General features: G+C 38.8%; 1 protein-coding gene across 1 annotated transcript in view; it reads right to left on the bottom strand.

Annotated features, from left to right (window-relative positions):
* Positions 1–5,433: 5,433 nt before the first annotated feature.
* The window catches only part of LOC111663108 (kinase suppressor of Ras 2), a 37,940-nt gene continuing 22,721 nt past the window's right edge, over positions 5,434–20,652 (bottom strand). Inside the window, exons 12-16 of the mRNA XM_087176853.1 lie at positions 16,669–16,765; positions 16,450–16,583; positions 13,028–13,162; positions 10,275–10,404; positions 5,434–9,261 (exon numbers count right to left, since the gene is read on the bottom strand). Of these exons, the coding sequence (XP_087032979.1) occupies positions 9,115–9,261; positions 10,275–10,404; positions 13,028–13,162; positions 16,450–16,583; positions 16,669–16,765 (643 nt within the window). The 3' untranslated portion in view covers positions 5,434–9,114. The remainder of the gene's footprint in view (positions 9,262–10,274; positions 10,405–13,027; positions 13,163–16,449; positions 16,584–16,668; positions 16,766–20,652) is intronic.

The following is a 20,652-nucleotide window of genomic DNA, read 5'->3' as shown; positions in this document are numbered from 1 at the left end:
AAAGTTTGTGACTATTAGCTACTGGTCATTCCGGTTTAAAGGCCTGGTCATGTCAGCATTTCAAATTTCAAACGTTGTTAAACTCTGACACATTTATTTTTGTCATTGACCAGTAGCAAGTCGTCTTTCCAGTGCTGACCTTTGAAGGTACGGAGAGCTGGAAAGTCCAAGTGCAAAAAGGTAGCTTAGCTCTTTAGTGGTGTTGAACAATCCACCTTATGCCACCCTCCTCGAAGAAGGGTACAAATATGTCTTTTGAATGAACTGTGACTTTATAGTCCAACAAGCTAACAAGCTAAGGAGCTAAATGACAGTAAAGCAAGCAGACCATAGCAGGGAAAATAGAAAAAACCTTGCTGTATTAGTGGTTAGCTCACCTGCTACAGTAGTTCACCAACTAGTTCTGTAAGTAATCCCTACAATTTCCAAAGCCTTAGAACCACATCTTTCACAAAGCTGCGAACATAAGTTTTGCTGTGCCAATTTCAGGCGTGACTCTGCCTTATTTAAAGCTTCATCAGCAAAATCCCTGACTGTTCTGAATTGAGCAAGAGTGCATGTTATTGCTTATTTTTTCAACTTCTTATTCTTTGAAAAAAAAAAAAAAGTAATTTCTTCTCTTAAATGTTACAGTCTGCTTTTTAAAGGCTTGTATCTAAAACCATTGTCAGGATGTCTTCATTGGCAAACAAGATAATTACTTGTTCTTAAACCATGAAGAAGTAATATTTTTGAAGCATTCTCAAAAGCTAAAAAATCTTTTTATGGAACATCTTAATGTATGAGCTGGCAGGTTCAGGGAAACTAATGACACTAATGCACATTTGTAGTGGTAAAACATAAGCCAGCAATCAAGAGAAACAACTATTTTTTTTTTTTTTTTAGCTCATGTACCAAAAGAGCATCTACCTTTGGAGTGAATAGATGCCATCTTTGAACATCCAGTTCTCATACTACATCCATGGTCACACCTTTTAAATCACAACATAGTGAGTGGCAGCAAAGCATTCTAGCCATTTGAGGCCACTGTTGGTTGTGGATTTGCCATCTATGCTTTTTATAGGATGATTCTACCCATGCAAAGATGGTTGAATAGTCGATGCAAAGTCGTGACATTTACCACATACTTTTAAGAGAGCTGAAATTTTTGTGCATTTAAATGTCATTAACTTCTGTTCTAACTGTATTTCTCGCATTAGTGTTGCATTTATTTTCTCACTGAATCAAGCCAACAGCTGCGTGGGACTTACTGCGATGTACATACAGGTTTTGCCAGGATGTTTCTTAGCCTCGAGGCCTAATAAGCGTTAGCTAACTGGCACAGCTTTGGGCTCAGTAAAGCCAAACCTTTAGGACATCCCCCTTTATAGTAGCGCCTCTGCTCTCTTTCTCTTTCTCTGTCTGTCTTCCAAAAACCTGCTCTAATGAAATACATCTCCAGCATCATAAGCCACGTGGGTGTCTTTAAATGAATAAAGAGAACCCCACAGTCCTTAGAGGCTATGTGGCAGAGCTAATCTGCCGCTCTAAATCGGCTACTTTCAAAGACATATACTTTGTGCTTTTATAGACCTGCATCGTGTCTGTGAAGGTGAATGTTGAATTGATCTAATTAGGCTCATTCATTTAACCAAGGGCCTACAGGAGGAAGGAACTCGTCTTGGGTTTGTGATGTTTGATGCAAACTAGGATTTATTCACTAATGTGATGCTATGATTAGATTTTGTTAGGTGTCTCTCCTACCACGTGACATGACATAGTGATTCCCTACTTTTCCCAGAATACCTCATTAAAAATCTTCAGGAGAACTTGTTGGCACTCAGTTGTGGGTTGTTACAGCACTGTACATGTGGGCGGAGAGAGAGCAACAGATATAGTAAGAAAGAGAATATCTGCCAATCACTAGATTCAATAGATGTACTAGGAGAGCTGGTTAAAGTTGTGCAAAGCCAGCCTTGCTGCCATTTTGTCCCAGTGGCCAACTGCAGAACTGCAACAAAAAAAGTCCTAATTGAAACAAAAATAAAGTCACTATGAAGGTGAGATGTTTGCTGGACATCTCTAAGCAACCTGACTGAGACTGAGTGTAATGGGACGGGACCATAGCAACAAACCTGTCAACTGCTTAGGTTCGTGTTTTACTTTTGTGAAAAAAATCATTGAAATATTTACCTGGGACAACAGTAGCACAAGTTACAAAAAGTCACAAGTTAGCAAACTGATTCAGGTATGTCAGTTACATGGCAATATCTATCTACTATTAAAGTGAGACTATGTTACATGTGCTGGACAGTGACCACTGTGGCCACAAGTGGAAATTACAGGAAAAATGACACATTAGCTGTGTCCCAATTCAGGGGCTTCATCCTTCAGCTGCTGCATTTGATGACCGATGACCGATGACGTCACAGCGGCGTGACTAGGCTGTCCCATTTCGAAGGCTCCTTTAAAAAGGTGCCCAAGAAATGTGGCCTTACATAGAATCTAACGGGGGGATCCTTCGTGATCCCATCCCATGATTGATTGCACGCTGGCAATGAAAGCAAACAACACCGACAGCGAGCCCAAGGATTACACTCTGAAATGTAAGTGTTGGGTTTCAACATATTGTCAAGGTTGCTAGGCGACACCAATCTACCTTGTGGTAAGGGCGGGCACAGCTGGTGATGCACAGCAAAAACCCTCTGTAGACTAATTCGGTTACATTAGACCGCGTCCTCCGAAGGATGCGGGCCCTGAATTGGGACACAGCTATTGAATTTCCATTGTTCAGAATTTTCTTGAGTCACTTGCGTTGTACATCTTCTCTAAGCAACCTGACTGAGACTGAGTGGAACTGGACCACAGGTAGCCACAAACATGTCAGCATTCGGAAATGCAATTTTATTACCTGCATCCTTGTTGCTTTCATATTTTTCCTTTATAATCAGGGCGTACAACGATCAAAAAATGGATTAAATGAAAAATGGCTACTAAGGACAAAATATCATGAATAGATAAAAAAAAAGGTATCAACCAAAAGTCACATGCAAACATCAGGACAAACATAAAGAAATATCATAGGGAATTATTTTGTGGATGGCTTACAACATATTTTGCTTGTGGCTGAATTATTTTTCTTTATGTGATCCGCATCAATTGGTGTCTTTGGACTCATATTCGGCTTTCCTTTCTTTTCATTCTTTGTTTCTTTCTCATTTTGAATGGAGCTGTTTTCAGAAGCTCCTCTGCTTTTTTCTTCTTGTTTTCATTTCACCTGCAATTATTATATAACCACAGTTGTAACTATAAATCCTGGGAGCTTAAATTATCTCAGCACAGTTCGTACATGAGTACACGAACATCTGGAGCCACCAGATGTATTGATTCCATGGGATTTGTTAGGGAGTCACACACATGGTTTCAGTGTTCATTGATATAAAATTAATTTGGATTTTATCATGAAACAGATTTATTGTATTATCCATTATAAAATCAGCCTGGGAATGTATTTATATCTATTGTTTTTTTTTTTTTTTAAAACATCTTTATGCACTTAAGAAATGCACTAAACCTCATCAGGTTTTAACACTTTTAACAATCTCGACAGAACCCAAACGTTCATGGTCTGATGGGCTTCAGCCTCCATGAGATTGGGTGATGTGGATTTTTTACGCTTCAGCGGCCGAGGCTGGACTTCAGAGGTGGAGGTAGACAAGAAGAAGAGGACGGAGGAGGAGGAGGACTGGCTGTGCAGATGGGTAGAGCTCTCATCTATCTGTTTATTTGTCATTCAATTTTCCTGCTCTCTACCCTCACTAACAGTCTGTTTCTTCAACCAGTGAGTCACAGGTCTGACACTGTACGCCACACACGCACAAACAATCAAACACACACACAAACGTGCACACACTGTCAGTACACCAGCTCTTTCACAGAGAAGACAATAGACAGAAATACACAAGATTTGGGGATTTGAAGTGTTTAAACAGCTTTACTGATATTAATTCCTCCTTGTTTAGACTTAAAACTACATTTAAATGTAAAAAGTTGTTAAATGTTAAATAGCCTTGGCAAAATTTGTTGAGGATCATAATTTTTATTTTTTTCACCCTATTTTCATAAGGTTTCATGAGAGGAAACCAGTTTAAGCAGATTTTCAATCTAATTGTTTTTTTGTTTACTGCTGCAGGATGACACCCCGGGTTTTCTCATGGTGTGGACGGCTGGGAATATATGCTAATAGAGACTAAATTTATCTTTTTAGGTCACTGTTTCACAGAGAGCTGCAGAGCGCCTGCTCGCATTGTCATTTGCTCACTGCATAAGAAACAATGGGAAACAGTATATCTTGTATATCTTGGCAAATGTTATCAAGCATGAACATCAGTCGGATTTGGGGCAGTCAAACCGATACAGTGAAGCCAAACGCTGTCCCAAATCTAAACCATGATGTAGCTTTGATTAAACATTGTAAACATTGTATGGCTTCAAAAAAAAAACACCCAGAACAAGCAGTTACAGAATATATACACTGCTCAAAAAAAATGAAGGGAACACTTATATCACACATCGGATCTTGATGAACGAATTATTCAAGTTGAAAATCTTCACTGACGTACATTGTATAACTTGTTGAGAACAAAATGACGTAACAACGGTCAATGGAAACCAAAATCATCAACCCACTGAGGGCCTGATTCACAATCACAACAAAAATCAAAGTAAAAAATTGAAATCACAGGCTGAGCCAACTTGCAGGAGAGAGCAACTGTCTGTGGCCACCACATGCAAAACCATTCCCTGTTTGGGGGTTGTCTTGCTTTTGTCTCTCCATCGCACCTGTTGTCACTTTCATTTGCACCACAGCAGGTGAAACTGATTCACAATCACTCGTGCTTCCTAAATGGACAGATTGATATCCCTGAAGTTTAACTGACTTGGTGTTATACTGTGATGATTAAGTGATCCCTTCATTTTTTTGAGCAGTGTATAATAGTGTAGAGCAAGATGATTTTAACAACTTTAAAGCTGATTAAAAATGGAAAACTGGATGTTAAGGGTTAAGATGCTTCCGTGTTTTTTTCTGCTATAGAAACACATTGTTTCTGCGTGATGAGTTCAAACTGTTTAAAGCTACTGATATCTGTGAATAATTAAAGTAGTAGATTTTTAACAGCCATCTCTCAAGCCTACAGGTAATTAAAAATACAGATGTTTTAGGTGGAGTATTAGAGTCCCTTTTAAGTAGAATTTGAGTGTGCACCATCAAAAGTTATACTTCAAAAGAAAATTACTTAACGAGTAATAATAAATGATTAAAACAATTATTTAGGCAGTAAGCACTGACTCACCACCAAATTTGCTCTGTGAGGATGTTAAAAATTTCAACCAAAGTAAAATATGGATAAGGGTTGACTAAGATAAAAGATGACATAAAAGAAACAGAAAACGTCCAAAATGAAAACATCTTTTTATTGTCATACACTTTTGTAAAGGATGAGTGCAAATAAAAGAGCTTGTGATCAAAATCTACTCATCACTAAGCCATGGACCATAAGGCATCATTAAATACAAGCTTTTTGGAGCTATCATCTACAATACAAGGACGGGAATCAAGGGGAAAAGAACGACACAGCATCAATGCTTATGCAAGTAGAAGGAAAATGGAGGAAAAGAAATTTAAATGAACAAAAAAAAAAAAACAAAAGCAACCAAAAAACACAACACAATTTGTACATTCAAAAGAAAGAAGTCAAAAGATTCACAAGGAATATTGGTATTACGGCAAGTGACGATAAAACATAGTCTACAATCTGTTATGTACACTTGGCACTAATGTTAGATCTTTGATTGTTGTCCAGTCAGGTTGTCAACTCTAGCATGTGCACAGGTCGTAACTCTTTTTTATTTAAATGCTAGTCTAATCATTTATATAATCTATAAATATACTGAAACAATCTCAAACAAAGCTGTTGAAAAGTTTTGCAAAGCCTGACGTAAAACTTCATTAGGTATTGAGATCAAACTGCTCAATGGACAACAGTTCATCAGAAAAATGCTCACATACTTTTTATATATAGTGTTGAAGGATTTTTTTTTTCATAACAAGAATCAATCTTTGATAGTCCATCTCATGCACTTGAAAGTTGTAAACAGTACAAATATAAATGATTCACTTACAATATTTGAATCCCAGCAATTCCAAAATAGACAGACAGACTCCAAAAAACAGCAGCAGATTGTTTGTATGCATTTTCCAACACTGGCAGATGTGTAAATAATGAGGTGGAAAATGGCTATTTAACATGATTTGATTGTCTCTATTCGACGTGGCTAGAGAGAGTCAAAAGCAGTATACAGCTCGAATGACGCCACAACTTCCAATTCATGATGATATGACTTGGATTTGCTATATCTCTAACACATACATTTAAAATATATTATGATTTACAGTGTGAAGTAGAAAATGGCCTGGGGTTGTCTTCAGTATCCTGATATGTCTTTTTTCTGATATGTTAAAGGGAAAGTTCAGCCAGATTGAAGTTACTTACTTGTTACTTTAACTTTGTAATGCAAGACGTCAATTCACTTTTTAACTTTGTGAAAATAAAATCTTTAAAGATATATATAAAAACAAGAAGGCAAGTTTAAGATTAATTTGTCCTACACAGTCACCCTTTTAGCAGTGTTGTAGTCAGGAGTAGCCAAGACAAGACCAAAGTCTATTTTGTTAAATAAATTAATCAAAACCAAAGGCTGTTATCTCCAAGTCAAAAATAAATAAATAAAATAAATCTACAGAATGCCAATTATCAGAATGGTAAGTGAAATGCATTTTCTGTTTGGAGTGTAAAAGTATAGTTACAGTGCTTCACCAGGCGACCTGTATAACATCTGAAAATGGTGGATATAATCAAAACAAGAATTGATTAAGTTCAGGAAGTGACATATGGTCATTGTCTGCTGAACAACTTATACAAAATTCATTTTTAAAGTTCATTCAGACTGAACACAAAGCACATTTTCCCCTTGCTTCATTTATCCGTGTTAGACAGAGCTAGTTAGCATTACCCACGCCTGTCCTCTTCCTCTTGTCGCAGTAAACTAATTTCATAAAATAAGATGAAAATGTTTTATTTGAATGAACCTACTTTTCCTTAAAGCAAGATTATGTAACTTTACGAGTTTGATCTGACTGTAGTTTATGGTGGCTAACGTTAGCTAATCCTGACAAACATTAGCTAAACACTGACATTGAGCTTGTGACTCTTCTCCACTTCCTCTTCTCTTGAAATAGTTTGATATTTTAAGTAAATGCTAGACATAGTGGTAGAAGTTATCTGTCATAACTGTCTCTTGAAGCCTCAGCAACAGTTGCACAGTCTCGCTTTAATTAGCTCCACCTAGACTGAATCCAGCGTTCACATCCGTCTCTGAACTGCCTCTAAAATTCACTTTGCTTTCAGTCTGAACATCCCTTTATACAGCTTATTTGTAAATTATTAATTAAAGTAATTGAATTAATGATTGGAAAGTTTCTTTGGGTAGCTAGCAATGATTTGGAAGAGTTAATCTTCATTTTTAAACTTCACTCACAATGTGTTGCCTGTTAGATTAAATGTTTTGGAAATATAACGATTCTCAAAAATGCACAGAATGAAGTAAAAGAAAACAAGTTAAATAAAAAATCCAAGATGGGACGAGATTTGAATTTGATGAGTTTCAACTCAAAGTGACTACAACACTGCTTTTAAGCAACTCCGAACAAATTTTAAAAAGCCAAAAACAAACTTGAGGTTTACTTTGACTCAAGAGTTTTTGTTTGCCTTTTTTAAAGGTCATGTGCTCTGCCTTTATGTGTCTAACAGTCACATCATTACTGAGCTAGGAATCCCAAAACTTCTCTTTCCTGTACAGATCCAAAATCACTCTTGTCATCAGACCCAGGCCCGTTGGCAACAGGTCTTTAATCGGTTTCAAACTATTTCATAAAACAGTTTCGTACACTACTCAGAAAGAAACACTTTGTCACTGATTAGGGTCTACAAAGTTCATGTATCGATTGAATTAACTTAAAATGACTGCACTGACTATACAGTTGCTTTAGATTTTTATCAGTATCTATTATATTCTGTATCTATCAATAGTGATTTAAAGTAAATAATATACATTTATTTCTGGGAGGTGGGGGTTGGGGGGCTCAGTGGTAGCATTTCTGAAGGGTAATTAGTTTTGCAACAGTTGACGAGATACATTTCAGGTGTCAGCGTTTTCACAGAACAGCGTCAAGTGAGGGAGTCCTGGTCTGACCAGCGGCTTCTTTTTTCTCCAGAGGCTGTTATTGTTCAAACGTCTCAATTATGTTCAGAGGGAATATTCAAAGCGCAGGCTGATCAGAGAACAGTCTCCCATCAAAGAACCGTGCCAACACATCTCCCACACAAACAGAGACGCTGGCTTCTTCACATTCAAATGGTACGGTGTAAATAAGAGGACATTTTTTAAGTTAAATAAAGCTTTTTGAGACAAACATGTAACCTGTACAGACATCCACACAATGAGACCATGAGGTAACACCGACAGAATGGTCTACACAGCTGACAGACATAAGGAATGGCAAAACGATGTCATGAAAATATACAATGCGTGATGTACAACAGTTACATTCATTCAAAACAAAAAGACATGGAGAAAAAAAATCTACATTTGTTCTCAAACGTGTTTTTTTTTTTTTTGTTGTTGTTTTTTGTTGTTTTTTAAGTCCAGGATGAAGTGATCAGTCGAAAGTTACAAGCAAGATAACATCCAGGAAATGAATCAAATATTATGAAGGGAACAAGTCAATAGTAAAAGACAAAAAAAAAAAAAAAGATAAAGGAAAGATATCCAGTATGGTTTAAATCAAACCAAAGAAAATATGAGTCCCGACTGCTCTGAGAAGCTGGACAGTCAATTATCTGTACACACACATGCCATCATTCCATGAAAATACACACAGCACGGGCAGTTTTCATCACTGGGCTGGCTTTTGGATTCAGTGCATTCTTTAAGAGGTGGGTTATTTATGTAGAGTTATGGCGGGTGATTTTTAATAGTTGCTGATTTGTTTGCTTATTTTGTTTTGTCCCTAACTCATTTGACATACTCAGCTGACTTCCAGAAGTGCCCTGGGTGGGAAAGGCGGCGGTTCCGTTTTGGCAACTTTTCCAGTAAATCTACCAGCTTGGAGAAGCTGGGCCGCTCTTCCTGCTTGTACGCCCAGCAGAGGAGCAGAATGTCCTGGAAAACACAGAGATACCAAGCTGTTAGATGGCACATTTTATCATCTTTAGATGTATCAGAGGGAATGCATAGTTACTGAATAAATAATGAGCATTAGTCCCTGGATTTACTTTCTAAAAGGGCCTTTTATTAAAAAATGCACATAAAATAAACTAAAATAGACCAACGTGGAAGCAATTAAGGTACTTAAGGTACAAAAGCAAACTATTTTTGATACCTCGAGCATAGCAGCCTCAGCGTGTGATTGGTAAAGAAAAATGCTTGCAAACATGACCTGTGACCTTTTACGTGTGAGCTGCAAAGATTGGCAGCCACTCAGAGCCTAAGCAAACTGAATTAGCAGGTAAACCTCCAGATCAGTCCGAACAGAGACTGGAGGTTTTTCAAGGAGTAGAGGAGAGGGGTGGAAGAGTTTAGCAAGGTGAACTGAAGGCAACCAAGGACTCATACCATGTCGCACTGTGCATTGCAAAGACAGGAAAGGCCAATAGTACCAGGGGAGAGGCACAGGGGGGTCTGTAAGACTAATTCCAAGCTGACACTCTTTGTAAGAGTAATTTTATGAGGACAGAATTTCATGCCAGTTTCTTTTATAAACTTAAATCTGTTCTTGAACTAATATATTTTGTTACCTCTGCATCTTACTTTAATCTATCTTTAATTACAATGCTAGCCAGTAAAAAAAAATTTCCACGCATATTATAACCACCGTGCAAAATTATTTAATAGTGGCTAAACAGTTATTAATTGTGCACTTTAGAAAGTTTTTTTAACTTGAAATTCACTTATGAGCATTTTTCTGAAAACTTTCCTTGTGACTGAGTATTAAGATCCACTTAAAGAGCACTTCTGTGAATCCAGCCCCAGATTGGTTATTGCCTTTATCACGCACAGCTAGTTTTTCAGTTCATACAACGTGTTTGAGTAAAATGAGTCTAAGATTCAAGGGGTGAACCGTGTCAAATTAAGAAGCAAAAAGAAGAAAAAAAAGAAGAAGAAAAAAGCCTTACTGATATCTCCTTCCCCATGCCAGTTTGGGCAAGGTTGGGCTTCATCCCGCTGCCAATCTGCCATATGATCACCTCCGCTGGCTGACTTTTGTAAGGCCACTCACGTGCGTGTAACTCGTACCAGATGGTGCTGGGAGGACAGAGGAAGAGAGCGGGTCAGTGCTTTCGACTACCTAGAATAACACTAATGTCTTCAAAACATTACAACACCTATGGAGGGTTCACATCCCGGCCAGTGCTAGCACAGTCAGGCTAATTTTCTCAAACTTAATGGTTTTGATAAGCTTTGATCTAGAATGATGGTTATTTAAGCAAACACAGACGAGTGTTGCCTTGAGCCTCAAGTTTTGAAGAAATTCAAGTTAAAGAAACAACACATCTTTAATTACTGCTCATGCAAAATTACCATACCTCACCCTGCCTGTGCAAATAAGCAGTTGTTTTCATTCCCCTCCTGCACGTCAAGTTTGAGTAGTATAAAAATAGCTCTTTGTCAGTAGTGGGGAGGGGGGATAAAATGACGTCCAATTGTTGATGAATATGTAAAACAGCCATGGGGGTCACCTCTAGGAAACACAAGGGCTAACAGAGCAGCTGGACATTGTGCGCCAGCACTGCACTCTTCCCTTTAAAATAATTTAGTGACGAAACCTCCATATGGGGGACCATCTGAAAATGCAATTGTGTTAGGAGTCAACAGAGCAGGGTCCACGCCCACAAATGAATCGCTAATGGCAGTGGAGGAAGAACAGGAGCCGTGGGGATTTTTAATCAACTTAGGACAAATGTAAAAACAGGCTTTAAAGGAGGAGAGGGAGGACACCTTGGTTTGAGAGCAGAGATCTGTATGCAATAACTACGGGAATAGGTGAAATGATTTGAGTCAAAATGATTCAAATGTCACATCTTATATCTGCTTGTTACAGAAATCCTTTTACATGCAACATCCTCACCGCTACTGAGTGGCAAACTAACTCACCATCACTGCTCTGAATGGGAAGAGCTACACTCCTAGTGTTTTTAGTAAAGGTTATAAGTAGAGGTTATAGGAATCAACAAAGATCCATAAGATATCCTGAACAGTAAGTGGGATTTGGATGTTTCAGTTTGGCCAGAAATTGAGTTTCCTAACACCTGCATGTACTCTATTTCAGCTACAGAGAACAACACAAAACAAAGCTTGAGGGCATACAAGAACTTGGCTGTTTTAAATCAGAATTTGTCAGCAAACTCAAAGTCATGAGGCCTCCAGGACAGTTGAAAGGCAGTCAAGATGGAGTCACTTGGTAGATTCAAAAGGAGTCTAATCTATGATTTCACCTGAAAATGTAACAAGCCTGACACAAAATGGCAACCACTGTCCATAGTATCTAAGTTTTGGCACTAGGAACCAATTATTTGGTCCAACTGTATCCTGTAACTGTATCCATTTGTTTATCTCTCTTTAGCCTTCAGCACTCTGCTTGAACTATGCAGCTCAGGAGGGACTGACGATGGCAATGTCCTTTTCCTTAGATACGATTTTTTGTTGCCCTGAATCTAAAACTCCAGAACCTCCTGTGCAGCTGAGGCTCCATCTGGTAAACACTGGAACCAGACACCAGGTGCAGGGGAGCCCCGAAAGTAAAGCCCTCCATAAGACTGATCCTCTAACACTGGTTCAATTAGGGAGAAACCACTTCATCTGTACATCTTTGTCCCCTACTCATTGATTCACTCCTCCTGCTCCATCAGTCAGTTGATGTCTCCTGGTTCTACCTCTTCTTGCAACTATCCGATCAATTTAATTTTCAAGAACTACCTCTTGGTTTGTATTATTCGTTCAACAACTGAGCTTCCAAACAATCAGTCTCTACGATATATCTTCCAGCTGCCGACGCTTATTTGTGCATCATTTCTACCATAACCAAGGCTTCATTCATAAAGGATGTGTGCCAAACATAGACTGTATATAAAGATGGACGTAGCCTCCGTATCATCACCCATGGGTTTCTAAAGAGCGGTTTTGAAGCTCAGGGTGGGCTGCTCCGCCATCGCCATCTTGGCAGTGCCTGATTCCGCCTAGCTACTGGCTAATCAAAAAATGGGCAAAGAGGTGGGCGTGTGTGGAGCCGAGACTTTGGTGAATGCATAAAAAAAAATAATAAAATTCACCCCCCCATACAGTTGTTACGAAGCGAACTTTAGTGATAGAGACCAAAACCGTTTTTTGTACCGGGCTGTAAACATGTATATTTCTGCTGTAAAGTTGGACATTCTAACATGGGAGTCTATGGGGATTTACTCGCTTTTGGAGACAAACTCAAGTGGCCATTGGAAGAATTGTCGTTTTTTGGCACTTCTGTAGTTGGCCTCATTTTTCAGCCCTGGGGGGGCTTGAGAATATGGGATTGCCCCTGTAATCAGGTAGTGGGGCATGTATCAAAATCAGATAATTTTGAAGCAATTAACTTTTGAAATTGTTAATCATGTTCTTATTAAATGGTTATTGCTTGGACATCTGAAGTTTGACAGTAACAAAATTGTTGTTTAAAATATCACAGATTATTACATTATCTCCGTCTTTGTACAGTAAGAAGTGAAAATCCGTATCTATAATGAGATCTGAAAACCAGTTAATGAGGGTTGCCTCTTTGTCATGTGATCTAGACTTTCAGGGACACTGCTCCATAGAAGTAAGAATTTGTTGAATTCACACACATATTTGGGGGTTTGTAAACCCTCTATGTCACTCAAAAAACAGAAACACTCACCCGAAAGCAAAGACATCTGACTGTTTGGAGAAGGGAAGCTTGTCCTCCTCTGTTTCCGGAGAGAGCTGCTGGATGATTTCTGGGGCCAGGTGACACAGCCAGCCATTGGGGATCCTCAGTTTATCTTCTCTCCGGCTGCAGGACGAGAAATAGTGGCCATTAAAGATGTTACAATTCTGCATTTTCATAACAGTATCTAGTACAACGATGCAAGATGGGTCAAATGGGGTCTTGATCACAGTCTGTGGTAAACTGTACAATATCAGCTTTGATACATGTCTCTGTAATAAAAGTCTGCTGAGCTGTAAGACCATAATGAAAGAAGAAGAAGAAGATGCAAGCAAGGACATCATTAACTCACACTAATCCCCTGACTAATTAAGAATATCCATCTATGATCCTGGTCTTTAAAGGGGAATTACGTTTATTTTTTAAATAATTCTTTATCATCTCATTTTCATACTTTTGGCTACTCATGTTATGTTCAATATTCCTGTGTCTTCAAAAGTTAGTTGATATGTTGGATAAAATGTTATCAGAGTTGATAGGCTGGATAATCAGAACTACAAAAAGGTGATGTTAGTTATCAGTAGTCATTGTACTTGCTGAAACAGCTCATTCAGTGTCGAGGCACCACTCACCCGTCGTCAACATAACGATCAACTTATAAGAATCAATACAGTGAATTATACGTGAACGTGAAGTAAATTTCAGCTCAATGAAAGCCGCAACATCAACATTGATAAATAAGAATAAGAGGCTACCACCAGCGGCCAGTTAGCTTAGCTTGGCATAAAGACTGGAAACGGGGACACAGCTAGTCTGGGAGGTGGCCACATCCACCTACACGTTTTATCAACAGCTACACAAATAGAAACAATAAAATGACTAGTTGGTTTTACTGGGAATTGCATCCTGTATTTATTTCTTGGTAAACTGCAGGTGGGCACAGTGACTGGAGTCTTGTTGTTGTAGTGATGTTGCCAGGCAACCACCTAGGATTAAACAAACAAAATACAACATGCTAATTACCAAGCTTTAGTGATGCTGGTAGGTGTATGTTTGACATTTAGACAGAGCCAGGCTAGCTGTTCCCCCCGTTTCCAGTAATTATGCTAAGCTACGCTGATGAACTCTTGGCTCCAGCTCCGTAGTTAACCCACAGATGTGACAGTGGTTATCCATCTTATCATTTTAAGTCTCACCAAGAAAGCAAACAAGACTATTTTGCATTATGTACCTACAGTTAAGCAACAGGAGACAGATGAAGATAATGTGCAGGATTCATAGAAAGAGTATGAAACTACTATTTTTGAGAAATAACTGCCTTAACTTTTTGTGACTGGACACGGTAGATTACTTAAATCTAATTAATAACAATATGATTTGTAAACTACTGTAATATTTTAGACTGATTTTGTGAAATGCTCTGCTAAATGTATGTGAAAAAATATCACAGCTAATATAATCCTGCTGTGCTGAATCTCTGCCTGTAGATGTTGTGGGTGTATTCAGACAGCTCGCTGTGCTGCTCTCACTGCTCTGTTTCCACAAAGCTCTCACTACCTCCACTGGAAGAGGGTGATGAAAGTCTTGGCATCATGAGGTCAATCTTGAACGGATACAATATGTGATTACTGGTGTGCTCAGCCATGACATGGTAAATTACAGAAAATATACTTTATTTGTTAGTGCAGTGAGAGCCAATTTATAGCGTTTTGATCATTACCAGAGGATCACTGTTTTCTTTCTATGATATTTCTATTTGTACTCTGTACTGTCAGCCCCTGCAGAATTTATCTGCTCATCATGACCTGGTTACTCTTCTCTCCCACTTTCGAACACCTCTCTTCAACACTGTTCATGTTCTTGAGTGGAGAAGTGGGAATTTCCTTCATGGCAACGGTAAAGATGGACAGAAGAGAGAGACAAAAGAGAGGCTGAACAGTTTTCACAAAATTTACACCAGTTTAAGTTGCAGGACCACACACTAGTGTAAATTAGGCATGTTACGTGTACGGCACAGACTTACTATTGCACACAAAAGTTCTTGCTTTTCCACTCAATAGTGTAATGTAACACTATAGCTCATTACAGATGATCCACATTGTTTCCTGTCAAAAATGGGGATGTTGCTACATAATTGCCTGCTGCTGATGCTGTAGTTGCTTTGAAGAATAATGGTAACAAGACTAGGTGAGAAACTAATATATGGCTGGACCGCATCGTAGGCTATTTGCATTCTGCCTAGTGTCAGCTGGTTTAAGCCCTTCATCTGTTTGCTTCTCTCCTAGTCTCTGTGCTCACATATACAGTGTTTTAATATAGACAAATCCCCAATAAAGCTGTTCTCATTGACTTGTTTTTTTCTGTTTCTGTTGTCAGACAATGGAACAAGCATGAAATAGCAACTGAAACGCGGTCCATTGAGACTTGTTAACCAGCGATGTTGTCTGATGAAATCACCAAACACATAAGGCAAGATCTTTTCTACGGAGAGTAGCTAAGGTTTGTCCAAGAAGTTGCTAGATTTGTCGTTAGGTGCTTCTTTTGAAAATAAGTTGCTAAAGGGGTCTGAAAAGTTGGATAATCTAGTGGCAAAAGCACTCAGTTATTAATACTGCTTGCCATTTTGAAAGAGCAAAGAGTAAAAATAGTAAAAACTCCAACACTCGATCAGCCAACAGGTCGAAGGTATAACGGACAAAGACTGCATTCACAGGAGACTGTTGTGGTGAATGGATGGGTCAAACATATGACTTTCACCCAGGAGACTGGGGTTCATGTCCTGCTTGATTTTTGACTTTGTTAACTTATTATTTTCAGTTCTTTTTCACGTTTCCAGTCGCTGTTTGGTTAGGTGTAGGCACCAAAACTACCTGGGTTAGGTTGCCTTTCTGACACAAAACCGTTCTGGCAGAAAGCCTTCAAGGCAAACTTCTCCCACGTGCCCAACCGACCAATAGTGTAACTTCATCACTCAGTCAGTCAGCGATATTCACATTTATTGTTACGGTCCAGTCAAAAATAGGAACCACTAACAATAACTGACAAGTGTGAATAAGCAGAAAAGCTGATAAAAACTGTGTGGTTAGAAAATTGTAAACATTTGTATTAGTTAAATTATTTTTAGCAACAAAGCAGATATTCAGCGAGAGACTCCAAGCTTTTTTTTGTGCTAGAGCAACAACAAACTAGTGTTAAAAAAGCTGGCTGTCGCAAAGAATTATTGCATTATTGACATATTGTCTTTTTGTAAATATGTAGAGTATCCACTACCTACATCCACTGAATTTTGTTGTCCCTGTACCATTTGTGTCAATACTGTTACAGACAATAATGTCAGTTTCAAAGGAAAACTCCTGCATTGCACATGGTGAGAAACACTGCTCCTGTCTCTGATGTGCATTGAACATAATTACCTGCCAGCCTGCAGCACCCCAGATATGGTGAAGAGCCCAAAGTCGGTGATGACGACTTTGCCATTGTCATAAAATACGTTCTTGGACTTCATGTCTTTGTGTAAGATCCCCTTAGCGTGGAGGTAGCCCATTCCCTGAGGACAGAGAGCGATGTGACTGTTCTGTAATATGATGTGCACTGCTGAGGTGTTCAGGAGAGTCAGCGTTGAGTTGTTTTACCTTGACCATCTCTTGTGCGATCTGTCGGGTCTTGTTAACATCCAGCACAACCTTGGCATCCCGCACCACAGAATAAAGTGTCCTTCCTTTACACAAGCTGAGAGAAGGAAAAAAAAACAACAAAGACAGGATTTTAAGTGACTGTGTTGAAAAATATAATAATTTTCTTAACTTCATTTCAGACTCATTACAGGAGAGACTACCCAAAATATAGCAAATTTTACAGACAAAAGCCAGCTGATCAAAACATGGTGATCCCTTATCATCATTTATCATCATTATATTTCATCATTTGTCAAGTAATTTTCTCATTCCCCACATGTTGCCAAATGAATAGGTGGTGACTGGTACCATCCTAGAAAATTAAAAACGGAGCAGCATCAATTTGAGCTTGAATGTTGCTTAAAGCTTTTTTCTTTCACACCTTTAACAATCTCAATGTGGGACAACCCATTCATATCTCACACTGCACTGTGACAGCACTGTAATCTAAATTCTTCTTTTCATTTTTGTTTCATTCAATTTTAACTTAGTTTTAGCCCCTATTTTATTTTAAATCCTATTCATATTCATTCTTTTTTTATATTGCCTTGTGTTTCTTTTTATATCTTGTCATGAGGCATTTTTTTAATGCCTTATGTATAGCACATTGTTTGCCTTGCTGTTGGAAGGTGCTATGCAAATTAACTTCAGCAAGGTAATTTATCTGTTTTCCGAATGCAGGCATGTCGGACGAATGGCGGGAAGGAGAACGCCCCTACTAACAACACTCACCCATTGTTTCAACATGGTTACCACACCCTTCATTTAGAAATGAGGTTTAAATTAGCCTCTGTTCTTAAGTTACACATGGGTGTAGCGATATGTTAATATATTAAACCAGAGGAACATGCTGTTAAGGCTACATAGATCAATTTAAATTTGCTAAATCAATTGTATTGGTGTTTCATTTACACTGAACTGTTAGCAGTGGTGTTTGTTGCCACTGTAGCATCAATTTGTGGACTCTTTCCAACAAGTGGGAGATATCGTAGCAGTCAGAAAACCTTACAGCTAGGAGGTTGATGTTTTTACTGTCTGTACAATATGATGTAAACCCAGCATAACAATGCAAGAATGCCTCTAATGATGCCACGATAACTTTTCAATTTTTCACCTTCTCGTCTCTTTTACAGTTTCTCGGTTCCCACCCACGTACAAATACAAAAAAACAAAATATTACCAAATTTCTAAGTAAACCGCTCCTGGTTTGAGAGTAAACTTCCACAGTATTCAGTGTTTTAGCTTTTCAAACACTCTCTGTGACCCTTTATCTTCACACATTCCTCCACTCACTTCATCAAACCACTCATCTGTTAAAACGTTCGATGTGTTTTTGCCACTTTTAGTTCACAGGTGCAGGACTGTGTCAGTGAGTTAGTGCAGTTTGAGATGTTGTTAGAGGATAAAATGTCATCATTCTCAACTGAAACATGGGCCCAATAATACACAGGTGCCAGGGGGAAGCTGTTACACTGCGGTTCGTGGAGGCGGTGTCATATTTCTGGAGGGGTGCCATCACAATGGCGCATTAATAGACAGCTCTACAACCACCTCCTGCCTCACACCTAAAGCCCTCAACCCTGACTGTGCCATGCAGGTGACCAACAAAGGACCTGAAGCCAACAGTTCATGCATATTCATTCCTAACAACCGCTTGACAGCAGCCGCATTTTTAGTAGCTCTCCTCCCTCTGGGTCTTTTCAACACAGAGATGCAGCTTATGGCTTTAGAGTCACGTCAGTTGAAACCTTTACATAAGAAACATCCCATGACAACAATTACCTCTGTACCGCAGACAAAAAGACTGTGTATAAGCTGCACTATAGAGAGAAAGAGGCTGCGTTTCATGGAGTTCAAGATGGTGAAAAGATAAAAGTCACCTGTAATTGCGCCATATACATGTACATAGGTGTAGATTTCAAGGGGATGCAGGGGACACACCCCCCCTCAATATTTAGGATATGTGCATTTGCTCCCCCCACCAATAAAAATCGCTGTAATGTTACACATAGATGCAACAAGATGGGGCAGTTCTTTTTTTTCATAACTGAGACTTTTTTTACTCCCAAAATATGAATATGAAGGATGAACTTACACAACCACTGAATCACACACACGCACGTATGCATGCACGCACGCACGCACGCACACACACTCGCAGTGTTGTGATCTCAGTCAGGGGTCTCAACCTCTCAGGTTTAACTATGGAGGAGGAGAAAAAAAAATGTTCACAAAAAGTCTCAAAACCACCACCAGGTTATGTTTTTGGGATTTTATTTTTGGAAGCAGTGTTTGCCAGTTACTCTAAAGGTAATGTTGCCAACGCGTAGATGTTTGCTAGCAAGCTAAGTTGGCAATAGACAAGCTAATCCAGCGTCAAAACACACAAATGAAAACATTTACAGCATAAATTAAAGGTACAAATCGGTGCATTAAAAAAATCACCAGAATGAAGGAAATGAAGTGTTTGATGCTCTAAATTTCCAAGGGAACACTTAATGCCCCCTGAATGTTCAAACACAACCTACACCTATGTACATGTATAAAAGACCCAGCCCCACAGACAACCCTGTCTTCTGTATGCTCAGCAAAAATCACTATTTCATTATTGTCACTTGTGACAAATGAAAAAAATTGAAGAAAAAAGAAAAAATCAATATTTATTATTTCCACTAATGCAGCCTAAAAACCCTCATCCTTAATAAACCACGTTTTACTTAAATTTTTTTTTCTTTTACTTTACTTCCCTTCTTGTACGACTGTAATATAAGAAACAGAGTATTGGTGGATAACAAAGCCACCTGTTGCACTGACATTTGCTATTATTTTCATCAATCAGCAGGAAGGATTTCTGAGAAGCCGTCAGCTTCCCTGCACACACAATTTCAGCTGGCATCTACTGCAATCAACCACTCCAATCAATCAGTCAATCATTCAGTCAATCAGTTATTTACAACAAATTTACCACCACTGTGAATGTGATGGGAATGGAGTACATTAGCTTTTCTTTCCTGACGCGTTTTTGAAGCTGTGAATTCATGATGGAAATACCTTACTTTCTTTCTTTTCCTTCTTAATAGAGAATAAAAGAAAAATTTGTTAATTTATTCGAAAAGAGAAGAAACAAAAGGGTAAATTATTATTTTACTGAGACTTCCCTCTTTGTTCACAGCCTGTGTACATGACAGTGGGAGAGTGGCAAATATCCGAACAAGTTCCTTTTGAACATTATTAGCTGTGCCAGTTAATTAAACAAGAGAGTATTCTTTGTGATGGTCCTTAACAGGAACACAGCCTCGTCTTTCTTGTTATAACTGAGAAAATACTCGCTGCAAAAGAAATCTGCGCACTAATCCATGAAATAATTAAAGTTGTTCGTGCAAGTTCTCTATGACCCTGTACACTTGTATTATCTGCTGTCATCGGCTGTAGTCAAGACAGATACAATATTGCTGTGAGGTGTGGGTGGTTCATCCATTCATTCAACAACAGCGGCAGCCTGTTCTAATCATAACCTCTGCATGCTTCATTGTCAGCCGCTCTAAACTCATTGTCCCAGAGGCGGGTGGGGGGCACAGATCTGTGGTTGATTTAAAATGACTCCCAGGGGACAAGGACTGGATCTGGAGGTCGAGCAACTGCCGACCCACAGAATAACCACAGAGAGTCCAGAGGTTTGATGTCAACTTTCAGGAGAGTCAGTGGGAAATGAGTGAGCAACGTGTTCTTTTGTTTATTCTGCATATTTTTCCTGCCTTTTCTCTTAGTTTGGAATACCTAATTACCTATGTGGAAATCTTTGCTAAATTTTGTCTGACACTGGCTGTTTCGGTCATAAACAGTTTCAATGCTTTGGATGAATCCATTCTTTTCTTTATGGTTTATGGTGTTGACAAAACACAAAGTCGTGATAACCTCCAGATTTATCCACACTTATAATGT

This window comes from Seriola lalandi, unplaced genomic scaffold, assembly GCF_002814215.2.
Source record: "Seriola lalandi dorsalis isolate HSWRI2012SDOR001 ecotype SW California unplaced genomic scaffold, Sedor1 jcf7180002054572, whole genome shotgun sequence".
Classification (NCBI taxonomy): Eukaryota; Metazoa; Chordata; class Actinopteri; order Carangiformes; family Carangidae; genus Seriola; species Seriola lalandi.
This window is presented reverse-complemented; position numbering and strand designations above follow the sequence as displayed.